We start from the raw sequence: 13126 nt of genomic DNA, 5'->3' as shown, positions 1-13126 counted from the left end.
GAAATGGAAGGAGTATCAGACCACTGCAAATCTACCAAGACCTGGCCGTCCCTCTAAACTTTCAGCTCATACAAGGAGAAGACTGATCAGAGATGCAGCCAAGAGGCCCATGATCACTCTGGATGAACTGCAGAGATCTACAGCTGAGGTGGGAGACTCTGTCCATAGGACAACAATCAGTCGTATACTGCACAAATCTGGCCTTTATGGAAGAGTGGCAAGAAGAAAGCCATTTCTTAAAGATATCCATAAAAAGTGTCGTTTAAAGTTTGCCACAAGCCACCTGGGAGACACACCAAACATGTGGAAGAAGGTGCTCTGGTCAGATGAAACCAAAATCAAACTTTTTGGCAACAATGCAAAACGTTATGTTTGGCTTAAAAGTAACACAGCTTATCACCCTGAACACACCATCCCCACTGTCAAACATGGTGGTGGCAGCATCATGGTTTGGGCATTTTGTTTTTTTCAGCAGGGACAGGGAAGATGGTTAAAATTGATGGGAAGATGGATGGAGCCAAATACAGGATAATTCTGGAAAAGACCTGAGACTGGGACGGAGATTTGTCTTCCAACAAGACAATGATCCAAAACATAAAGCAAAATCTACAATGGAATGGTTCACAAATAAACATATCCAGGTGTTAGAATGGCCAAGTCAAAGTCCAGACCTGAATCCAATCGAGAATCTGTGGAAAGAACTGAAAACTGCTGTTCACAAATGCTCTCCATCCAACCTCACTGAGCTCGAGCTGTTTTGCAAGGAGGAATGGGCAAAAATTTCAGTCTCTTGATGTGCAAAACTGATAGAGACATACCCCAAGCGACTTACAGCTGTAATCGCAGCAAAAGGTGGCGCTACAAAGTATTAACTTAAGGGGGCTGAATAATTTTGCACGCCCAATTTTTCTGTTTTTTATTTGTTAAAAAAGTTTGAAATATCCAATAAATTTCGTTTCACTTCATGATTGTGTCCCACTTGTTGTTGATTCTTCACAAAAAATTACAGTTTTATATCTTTATGTTTGAAGCCTTAAATGTGGCAAAAGGTCGCAAAGTTCAAGGGGGCCGAATACTTTCGCAAGGCACTGTATAATGTTTTCATTTTCAATTTTCAAGATGATTTCACTTTCATTCAAAGACAAATGCAGTGTTGAATCAAAATGCTACAATTAGCATATAACAATAGAGTGTAAGTAAAACAGTAACGAACAGAACAAGTCAATAAGCACAGTAAATACTCACTAGATGGTGAATAAACTAGATGGGGTGATCAAGAGGCCACTCTGTGCAGCTGGGGATGGTTTCTCATCAATGCCTTGGGTGGTTCCATGAAATTCCTGAGTAAGAACAGGAACGTTGAGGATGGATTGGACTGTAGTTAATGTCAACAGTCTGCTACATTGACTCAGGACTACAGTTCGCTTCTGATCACCATCACTGTACCCCGCAACATCTGCAATAAATGGACATTCGGTGCAAACCAGATGAAGATGGGTTCCCTCTTGAGTCTGGTTCCTCTCAAGGTTTCTTCCTTGCCACAGTCGCCACTGGCTCGCTCATCAGGGACAAACTTACTAATAAAGAACATATTCATTTTTCATCACCACATTATCTGTGTAAAGCCGTTTTGAGACAATGTTCATTGTTAAAAGAGCTATACAAATAAAAATACATTTAATTGAATTGAATCAAGCAAATTGGTATGTAATATAACCCCAATGAGACTCGGCTGCTGAGGAATCTAATGGGATGAAGAAACGTCTGAGTGATGTTACAGGTCATGTTGCTAAACAGGCCAAGTAAAGAATCCTGTTTGCCTTCTTCACTTATTACAAGATGTTAAGAGACCATACTTTTAGACACACCAATACGCCGTCTGAAAGGAGGGCCTAGGAGAGACAGGAAATGATTAACTCAGGGGAGAAGAAGGAACGGTACAGTATGCTTAGATTATGACACCATCATGAAAATATTCTTCAGTGGATGCCATAGTGTCTACTGAACTTTTGTACAATTTGTTTCTTTTATAATAAATAATCAATATGTTGCATATTGTTATCAATTTTTCACAAATACAGGGTCTTATGGACCACTCTGTAGATATACAGATTTGTACAGTATAATAAAATGTAGTTTGGCTAACATAAGGTGTTATCTTTTAATTAAATTTTATCACTATCATATTTTTTACAGTCAACACTGAAACTTTGAAGGAATCAGTTAAAAAAAAATGCTGAACTGAATCATATCAAATTAAATCTTAAGAGTCCAAACAGCATCTAAACATTTCAATACATCCAAACACTGTGTACCCATAAACCATTCAGATCTGTGCTTATACATATGTAAAAAGGTTTTAACAAAGGTACTGACTAAAAAAGTGAGTCTAAACACCGACACAATAAACATTATGTATTGGAAGTGAGCCATGAGCAGCTATTCAATGCACTTCAAGACAACCGTGGAGATAATAAAGACATGTCTGTGAGGAAATTGGTCTTTTTGTGTATACAGGTTGTTTTTCAGCATACAAGCAGACATTGTCCAGGAGAACAGATTTCTTTGGCTTCACCATCAGCAGGATATTCCTTGCATATGCTGCAGTCACAGTCATCACCTGCTTCCCAGGTGAGCTGTGATTCTTACTAATGCTTCTGTGCTGGAGGCTTTAAAATGCACACAGAAGCCATTTAATTTGTATTTGGAGTCTATATTAAGCCACATTTAGCTGGATCTTTAAACACGTTCTATTGAATGTGACTGATTCTACAGTTCTACAACAATGAAACATACACATTCATTTTGGTTACTGGGTTAATGGCTATTTCTTAACAGAGAATCTGCATTGAATCTAACAGAGAATCTGCATCTCTTGCTTGTAACTATGTAGAGTGAGTACATAGTTACTTACATTTAAATCAATGGAGATCCTCTGTTGTTGTGTGTGTTCCAGGAAATCAGCAGTTTCTGAAATACTAACTCAACAAGAACAATTGTTTTGGACACATTTTCTTTATGACTGTTCACATGATGAATATTTACATTTTTTTTTGTTTTCACAGAATGATTGGATGACGAGATAACTGCATAAATAAGTAGTAAATGTGTTTATAATAAAGTGGACAATTGGTGTATAATATAATATAATATAATATAATATAATATAATATAATATAATATAATATAATATAATATAATATAATATAATATAATATACTGTAACGCATATCATAATAACTCGGTAGATGGCGGTAGCGCACCGTAACCTCCATAAAACATTACAGAAGAAGAAAGGAAATTCAACATGGCGGCCGACAAATCTACTAAAGAAAAGCTGTTGTCTGTACTAAATGATATAGAAGTGCTATCCAGGTTGGATTTATGGCTGATTTCTGATTTTATTATATTGTTATTCTTATTGTACAGCAGTGTTAAACGTTCTGGAGAAAGTTTAATGTATCACATCTAACGAACGGAAGTTTACATAATATGGCTAGTTGTGCTAACTTAGCTTTATATGTACGCCGAAAAAAGGTAACGATTGGTTATTAATTTCTAATTCTCACCGCTGATTGGCCAGTATGAAATGATAAGCCAATCATAATGCAGTTCATAGGCAGCAGGGAAGAACGTTATTACTAAAACTACTCATAGGTGTTTATTAACATTCTGAACGGTTTATTCTAATTATAATGTGTCGATGTGGGCAGCTTTCACCAGAAAGTCTGAAATCTGATGTTAGAACCAGAAAAAAAAAGATTTAATTTTGCTTCTCTGGCTGAAAGATGATGACTTTTTGTTTCTGCAGAGAGCTGATAGAGATGCTTGCATTGTCTCGAAACCAGAAGCTTCCCCAGCCTGGAGAGGACACTCAGGTATTCTTCACTTTAAATATATATTCTCTATAAATATATATTATACTGAAAAGCAGTGGTGGGCCGTCAGGTCCCAGTGGACCTTCTCTCCTGCCATGAACACTATTAGAATCTAAAATAAAATGAGATATATATATTAAATGATACCCAATAGTCAATTCTCTTCATTTCATAGTGTTTCTCTTGCTTGTGCTGCTTCCTGTAGTGTCAGGAAAGGTAGAGTTTTGATCCAATCATATTTCAGCCATGAGGCCTTCAGAATCAGCAGTTCTGGTGCCTGTTGTGTTGAAGTTGTTGCTTTAACCAATTAGATTTTGAGTCACCAGGGCCACCCAGCAAGCATACAATAACCGCAGCATTTCTACCTCCTTTGATTGGCTGGTAAGAGAGCGCATGGTTTGAATGGGCTGCGCTGTGCAATCTGTACAAGTTATACTTGTATTGATTAAAAGCTGTTTTTTTTTTTCTTCTTCTCCATTTTACAATTACTGACAAGAGGAAAAGAAAGTGATAAGGTCCCAGGCATACTCACAAGATGGACTGTTCATGTGAGGTGTGACAGCATGAGGAACCATTTATTCTTTTGCATGTTCTTTCCTGTAGAATTTGCACAAGTTGTTTTAATTTCAAATAGCGCTGCTATCGAGCAACTTATTTTGATAATATATTGGGGAAATAATCTTTTGATGACTCAAGTAAAAAATATGATCTTTTTAAATTAATGTTTTGCTCATTAGAACTATATAAAACCCTAATTCTGGTTATTTATGTATAAAAATTTACTTAAAAATTGCAAAAGCCTCATATTAAGTTTAACTGTCTTTAATTTAGAAATTTTAAAGCTTATAGAAATTTTAAAGCTTATAGTAGCTGCTTGTTGTTCAGTGCATAAATTTGAACAAATTTACTCATGCTTGGATGCTTCTTTCTGTAAAAAAAATAAATAAATAACATGAGTATGCAAGGTGAAGCAATTTGTGTAAATCAACATTCGTATTGTATTTTGCAAATGGCAAGTTGACACCATGCTTAAAGAAATCTATATTAAATATAATCCAACATAGTTTTGACCACTTTTGTTTAAAAAATTAAATTTGTTCAGGTGTGAGGATCTAAGCATCTAGAATATATAACATAATCTTGTATAATAATTTAATGATATGCACATAAATTAAATATTCAGACATTGAAAACAAGCATTTGAACGTAGTAAAGCTGCAGTAAATCATGTTGGATCTGTTGTAGTAGACGAATGCTGAGAAAAGAATAAAATGAAGAACCGCAGCAAGCTAACAGGCTTAATTAAAAAAAAAAATGCTCTGGTGTACAAATGCATAATCATTAGCTGAAAACCACAACAGTGACTAAAAATGTGATAATTTACTGCTGCTGTAATTTGCAGCTTTTAGATTTAGTGTTTGTTGGCACCATTTTAATTGAATCCATCACGGTCACGGGCGAGCTGATTGTGCAACCTCGTGAGTCACAACAGATCCAGAACAGTTTATACAATAACACTTCACTAAACTATACAATTTTCACATGGTGAAATTAAATCAAACCAAAATGCATGAAACCAAAAATCCATGAAAAGAAATTAATTGTTTTATTTAAGATACAGTGGGGGAAAAAAAAGTATTTAGTCAGCCACCAATTGTGCAAGTTCTCCCACTTTAAAAGATGAGCGAGGCCTGTAATTTTCATCATGGGTACACTTCAACTATGAGAGACAAAATGAGGAAAAAAAAATCCAGAAAATCACATTCTGATTTAAAAAAAAATTATTTGCAAATTATGGTGGTAAATAAGTATTTGGTCAAAATCAAAAGTTCATCTCAATACTTTGTTATATACCCTTTGTTGGCAATGACCGAGATCAAACGTTTTCTGTAAGTCTCCACAAGGTTTTTACACACTGTTGCTGGTAGTTTGACCCATTCCTCCATGCAGATCTCCTCTAGAGCAGGGATGTTTTGGGGCTGTTGCTGGGCAACACAGATTTTCAACTTCCTCCAAAGATTCTCTATAGGGTTGAGATCTGGAGACTGGCCACTCCAGGACCTTGAAATGCTTCTTATGAAGCCACTCCTTCGTTGCCCGGGCGGTGTGTTTGGGATCATTGTCATGCTGAAAGACCCAGCCATGTTTCATTTTCAATTCCCTTGCTGATGGAAGGAGGTTTTCACTCAAAATCTCACGATACATGGCCCTATTCATTCTTTCCTTTACATGGATCAGTCGTCCTGGTCCCTTGGCAGAAAAACAGCCCCAAAGCATGATGTTTCCACCCCCATGCTTCACAGTAGGTATGGTGTTCTTTGGATGCAACTCAGCATTCTTTCTCCTCCAAACACAAGTTGAGTTTTTACCACAAAGTTCTATTTTGGTTTCATCTGACCATATGACCTTCTCCCAATCCTTTTCTGGATCATCCAAATGCTCTCTAGCAAACAGACGGGCCCGGACGTGTACTGTCTTAAGCAGGGGGACACGTCTGGCACTGCAGGATTTGAGTCCCTGGCAATGAAGTGTGTTACTGATGGTAGCCTTTTTTACTTTGGTCCCAGCTCTCTGCAGGTCATTCACTTAGTCCCCCAGTGTGGTTCTGGGATTTTGATTACCGTTCTTGTGATCATTTTGACCCCATGGGGTGAGATCTTGCGTGGAGCCCCAGATTGAGGGAGATTATCAGTGGTCTTGTATGTCTTCCATTTTCTAATAATTGCTCCCACAGTTGATTTCTTCACACCAAGCTGTTTACCTATTGCAGATTCAGTCTTCCCAGCCTGGTGCAGGTCTACAATTTTGATTCTGGTGTGCTTTGACAGCTCTTTGGTCTTGGCCTTTGTGGAGTTTAGAGTCTGACTGTTTGAGGTTGTGGACAGGTGTCTTTTATACTGATAACGAGTTCAAACAGGTTCCATTAATACAGGTAACAAGTGGAGGACAGAGGATCTTCTTAAAGAATAAGTTACTGGTCTGTGAAATCTTTCTTTTTTGTAGGTGACCAAATACTTATTTTCCACCATAATTTGCAAATAAATTCTTTCAGACTTTGTGATTTTCGGGATTTTTTTTTTCCTCATTTTGTCTCTCATAGTTGAATTGTTCCTATGATGAAAATTACAGGCCTCTCTCATCTTTTTAAGTGGGAGAACTTGCACAATTGGTGGCTGACTAAATACTTTTTTGCCCCACTGTATCACTGAAGGCTTAGGTGTGAAGTGCACAAGCCTGCCTTTGCTGAAATACCAGTAAGGGCAAATGGCTCTGTGAGATCAGCGGCGTTGATCTAAATCTAAAGCCCAACACAGATGCATATGTTTGTCGTTTGTGTGAGCAGTTGCTGGAGTTGCTGGTGCAGAGGGACAAAGAGTTCCAGGAGCTGATGCGGACAGCCTTGAGACAGGGCAGGACCCATGAGGAGATGCAGAAGCTGGAGAAAGAGGTAGACAAGAGGGATGGTGACATCCAGCTGCTGCAGAAGCAGCTCAAAGAGGCGGAGCACATCCTGGTGAGCTTGTTTATGTGAACTAGAACTAGAATATAAAGAGGTCAAACCATACAATGACAAGTTGTTATATTACATGTTGTGGGATCTGCTGTCCCAATGTAGCAGGATGGTTTAACATGCTCTTACAGGAGATAATCTATTTATTTATTTATTGATTTGATTTGATTTGTTTATTTATCTTTTAAAGATTTTCTAGATCATCATGATGCTGTTTGCATTCAATGAATATCAACACTATCTCACAATAAAATTGCACCATTTAACCATTTCAGTAAACCATTTAACCAACAGTAAAAGTAGTACTTAAGTTTAAGCCTTTTTTTTATAACCATAAATGTAAACATGGTGCTAATAACATTAGAAGAATGAATTGTGCATGAAAAATGTACTAGATACAGATTTGTAAAAGCTAAACATTCATTATAATGTTAGCACAGGCTAATGTTCTGGTACTTTTAATGAAGCTACAAATGATAGTCATCTAACAGATTACAATATGTATTGCTGTTTTGTTGTATCATACTTAAAGCCACTATTATCTTAGCATATACAAAAGTTGCTTCTTAACTAGTAGTATATTATGGTGTTTAGATAGGAAAAGTTAATTTTTCCAGCACTATTTCATACTATTGGACGGTCAAACATAAAGTGCGACTAATTTCACTGTAAAAAAAATAAATGAATGAAATAAAAAGAAATAAGGAGAGAACTGGAGATGCTTGTCAGAAAAAGGTTAAACTATGAGCTTTAGAAACAACAAGCAGGAGAACTGAGAGATTCAGAAGAATAAAAGGAAGAGCAACAGGAGGATATTCATCTTAAGTGCTGTCATTTATGCCCTGTGTTCAAGCACCGACTATGGGTCGCTAAATCTAATGTAGTCTGTTCTATCAATATTGTGTGTATATAATATTAAACCCCAAATTGAAACATTTGGGATGCTGTGTAAAAATTTAAATAAAAACAAAATGCAATGATTTGCGAATCTCCTAAATCCATATTTTATACACAATAGAACACCAAAAACATAAAAAGTCGTCCCATTAATGTCCAATACAAAGTTGTAGCTAATCACCAGTCCTGGATCTTCTTTGTCATATTTATAGTTTCACAAATGTTTTCCATTGTTGAAGGGTATTGGGTTTTGTTAATAATATAAGGCATGACTGTATGTGGAAACCTCTCATCTGTCAAATGAATTAATCTGGCTGTGATGTCAGGGATGAAAAAAAAATCTATAGGATAAACTGGTCATTCAGTACATTTAAATATCCAGGTGCATAAATGCGCAGGTGTACAAGTGTTCCCAATAAGTGGACGATGAGTGTGTGTATGTACTACATAAAGCTTTGTAGCAAAACCGGACATATTGGTTATTCAGCAAGGCTAGAATCCTCCACGGCATAGCAAGTGCTTGTAACATTTTTCCCCGCCTGTTGCTAGGCTCATCTGTGCCTCCCATTTAAACTGTATCTCTCTAACCATCTGCACACAAGCAATATTGATTGATGCAAAATCAATTTCTCTTTTTCCTTGTCCAAGCAGGATGGCATGTTAGTTTGGCCTGCAGAGATGCCTACTCTATTAAATGGTAGAAAAAATATTAGTGAAAAAAATTGCAGTAAGTTGCCCTTCACCCTGAAGCCTGTTTCTGTCTTACTCCCTTTTATTCTTGCTCTCTTTATGTATTTATTTATTTATGTATTTATTTATTTTACAGGCCACTGCTGTATACCAAGCCAAAGAGAAACTCAAATCTATTGAGAAGGCGAGAAAAGGTATTGCATGCTTGTCTGAGGCCAGGGCACACCAAACTTTATTTCACACACCCTTGACTTCACTACCTACATCCTGTATCAGAGATTTACACAAACTGCATCCGTCTTTTTTTTTTTTTTTTTTTCCGCACACAATGAAGCCACATCTAATTAAATATCGATAACAAAATGCAGCTTGAAGGATCCTGTTAATGCCCCTATGGTGTTAAGAGATCTTAAAGTTGATCTCTTGAGTGATATTATCTCATTTTTTTTTTTTCTTCTCACATGTAGTTTCAGCCACCTTGTCGCTTAGTACTTGTGGAGTTTATTTTCCATGTAATGTTTTCTTCCAGGCAGCGTCTCTTCGGAGGAAATTATAAAGTACGCACACAGGATAAGTGCCAGTAACGCAGTGTGTGCTCCTCTGAATTGGGTCCCAGGTTTGTTTTTTCTCCAATTTTCTGTCATCCAGTTTTTCATTGCTATAAAATAAAAAGCACACTTTAGCTTCATTTATAAATGATGCGCCTAATATCAGTTTTCAGATTTTTTTTGTTAGCCACATTTATTTCTTACATGAACAATTCATTGAAAATGCATTCTCTCATTGTGTTCTATCAGAGAGTCTCTTTTGCTCAGATTGTATCCACTGACTTGGATTCAGATGAATGTGCATTTTTCGTGTGTGTGTGTGTGTGTGTGTGTGTGTGTGTGTGTGTGTGTGTGTGTAAAGGTGATCCACGGAGGCCGTATCCCACTGACCTTGAGATGCGTAGTGGAATGCTTGGGCATATGTGTAACCTGCCCACCAATGGTGTAAATGGCCACCTGCCTGGTGATGCACTGGCTGCTGGGAGATTACCAGGTTTGTGTGTTCTTTTTTCCAAAGAATGCATGTATACAATCTGATACACTTTTTAATCGTTAGTTCAGGGAAGTGTTTATTTTTAATTAATATGCTTGTATACTGAGGAAGAAACATGTAACAAACATGGCATGCCTTAATAGTTGCAGTGAGCCAAGCTTTAAAAAAATTGTGGTAATGAACCAACACAAGGCTGGAATGCGAAGAATATGTAGATCAAATTTCATGAAAATCACACCATTCTACATTGACTGTATATTCATTTTTTTTTCTTTTTTTTTTTTTTTACTACAACTAGTCAACAAGTAATGATTTCTGTTGCTTTCTATAGTGTAGGAGCCTGAGCTGCACAGACATTAGGCTTTTGCTGGGTCTTATTTATAGACATATCTCATCACTGGCTAATGAAACATGTATCAAATTAATTATAATTTTACTAAAAACAGTTAAACATGAATTATTTGCATATCATAAATATTGATGAGAGATTATATAAGAATGAGCCTATATTCCGTCTACTCAGGAGTAACTATGTAACGTTTGTTGTGTACGGGCATCAGCAGATATTTGCTTTACTTACCTTTAAGATTTCTTTTATACTTGGGGCTGTTATGTGACCTTGAGATTCTGTAGCAAATCAATAATCGCTCTTATATCAGTGGGAGATTTTGATTTGTATGGAGATGTATGGAAAGGTAGATTTTAAAAAATGTTAATTCAAAAGTGGCATCAGTAGTCTTTAGATTTGGCTGTTAGACTACATACATATATATTTACTCCTATTGAATGTTCATGATGCCAATAATTGTGCCATGTATATTTAAGAAAAATGTAATAATTGTTTTTTGTATTTTATTTGAGAATAGACATTGAGGCAAAGCAGCTCATGCGTTGACTGATACTTGCTGTCACATACCGGCGCTCGTTTAATTTAAATTCTTCAATTCCATTCCTGTGTTGTTGAACTTCCTCCCTTTTTAAGCTTAATGTTGACAGTGATGGTTCTTTCTTATTTCCCTCCCAAGATGTACTGGCCCCTCAGTACCCATGGCAGTCTGCAGACGTTGCTATGGCGATGCCTCCACCACCTCACCACGGTAACGACCTCGGCTTGGAGTTGCCAGGGCATAATAAGGAGAACGAGGATGACGTGGAGGCCATGAGCACAGACTCGTCCAGTAGCAGCAGTGATTCAGACTGAGAAAGGCATGCATGCATGAGTGAGGGGCAAAATAAATACAAAATTCTCCAAAAGGACTTGGTGTAATCAGGCTTCATAACCATAACTGAAGACATTTTTACAGTTGTTATTATTATTATTTCCACTCCGCTTAAACCATCCTGACCTCAGCCATCTGAAAACATCTCATAGTACCAAGCTAAAACAATACAACAAATGTAATTTGCAGCTGGTTTTATACGCATCAGCTGTAGATTTTTATTTTACTTCTTGTTACTATACACAAAAAGCACCACTTTTGAGTACCTCTGGAATTATCTCCCACTTTTTTTGTCAAAATTCTGTTTGCTTGAAAGCGTGGATGTGAAGATTGGCTTAGTTTGATGGACTTGTATTTCAGTATAATGTAGGCTCTTGTAGAGATGCTGCAAACCTTTACTGCAACTCAGCAGTTGTGTAAATAGAGCTGTATAAATGTTTGGGTTTCAGACCTTGTAAATAAAGATTATTTGATAAAATATCTGTCTGTTTGGTATGTTTAGAGTGTGATAAGCAGAGAGCCTTTTCTATTTAAATTTCACTTTAATATGGTAAAAAAATAATAATTTGGTATTGACATTGTTTGTGGTTTTATACCACAGTCAAACTACACGTTTCACTCATTTGACTTTTATTGAATGTATGCGTATAGTCGTGATTTGAAATGCAAACTGTGTGATGAAGGTTTAGATTTAAGCCAAAATTTCAAGTTTGGTTAATTTTGACCAACAAATTTGTATCACATGATGATGATGCACCAATAGAAGTTGTCATGGTGTATCCTCTACAGAAATTACAAGATGAAGAAACAGTCATAATCATCATAAAGTCTTTTGTTTGCAGTGTCTGTGTCTGTGTGTGCTTGATATATGTTATGTTGGGCTTGGTATAATTAATGACTACATCATTTGAATTCAATGAATTCAAGTCAATGTGCTGATTTTCAACATGTAATCAAATTCAAATTTTCAAATTTAATTTTACACATATGACATGCGACTGTCCAGCATTTAAGCATAAAAAGGGCTTTCATCCCTAATGTTGAAATATATAAAACGCATGCTTGTACAGTTATATATTATAAAATTTTGTCGTAAGCGTAATGTGGTTTGACACATGATACAGGTGACAATAACGGCAGTATGTGTGGAATAGTAAAATGTGTAAAATTGTAAATGAATATTTGTTTGCCTCTATGCACCTATATACAGTGGGGGATATGATTTTGTGAGTTTACCCCCTTACCAAGAAATTAACAGTCTAGAATTTCTATGGTACGTTTTTATCAACAGAGAGAGACAGAATCTAAAAAAAATCCTTAATGTTTATAAATTAATTTGTATTTGATCGAGTAAAATAGTACCTGATCCCGTACCAAATTAGCAACAATTCCGACTCCCACACACCCAAATTAGTGGTGTCCCTTTAGAACAACTCGTTATGTGTACAAAAAGACACCCGTCACAGAATCAACCTCTTCCATTCGAACCTCCCACCACCATGGAAAAGACCAAAGAGCTGTCAAAGGACATCAGAGACAAGATTGGTGAACTGCACAAGGCTGAAATAGGCTACAAGACCATCAGATCGTTGCCTTGGCAGAATGTTTTTGGTCATTATCATGCTGGAAGACCATCCACGGCCAGAAGGTTTTCATCCAAGATTCTACAGTGCATGACCCTGTTTATGTGGTGAAGTGGTAAAGTCCTCCTGTACCCTTAGCAGAGAAACAGCCCCGAAGAAGAATGTGTCCTCCTCCATGTGTGACACTGGAGATGGTGTTCTTGGGGTCATATTCAGCATTTCTCTGCTGGCGAGTCTAGTTGATGCAAAAGAGCTCAATTTTGGTCACATCTGACCACATCACATCCTCCCAAGCCTTCTCTGAAT

General features: G+C 36.8%; 1 protein-coding gene across 1 annotated transcript; it reads left to right on the top strand.

The window, feature by feature from the left end:
• Positions 1–3256: 3256 nt before the first annotated feature.
• med4 (mediator complex subunit 4) lies at positions 3257–11715 on the top strand. The gene is made up of 7 exons (XM_046845062.1): positions 3257–3375; positions 3812–3878; positions 7222–7392; positions 9113–9170; positions 9506–9592; positions 9886–10017; positions 11043–11715. Exons 1-7 carry the CDS (start codon positions 3308–3310, stop codon positions 11216–11218), a joined length of 759 nt encoding a protein of 252 aa, XP_046701018.1. The 5' UTR covers positions 3257–3307; the 3' UTR covers positions 11219–11715.
• The last annotated feature ends 1411 nt before the right edge of the window (positions 11716–13126 follow it).

The sequence above is a fragment of the Silurus meridionalis genome, chromosome 3 (assembly GCF_014805685.1).
Source record: "Silurus meridionalis isolate SWU-2019-XX chromosome 3, ASM1480568v1, whole genome shotgun sequence".
NCBI lineage: Eukaryota > Metazoa > Chordata > Actinopteri > Siluriformes > Siluridae > Silurus > Silurus meridionalis.
The sequence above is the reverse complement of the archived record's forward strand: the minus strand, read 5'-3'. Positions and strand labels throughout refer to the sequence as shown.

Excerpts from the sequence above, each read along its gene's own strand:
- med4 (XM_046845062.1), top strand. The coding sequence starts at position 3,308 with ATGGCGGCCGACAAATCTACTAAAGAAAAGCTGTTGTCTGTACTAAAT. Across the intron at positions 3,376-3,811 it reads GATATAGAAGTGCTATCCAG|AGAGCTGATAGAGATGCTTG; the intron begins GTTGGATTTATG and ends TTGTTTCTGCAG. Across the intron at positions 9,171-9,505 it reads TATTGAGAAGGCGAGAAAAG|GCAGCGTCTCTTCGGAGGAA; the intron begins GTATTGCATGCT and ends GTTTTCTTCCAG.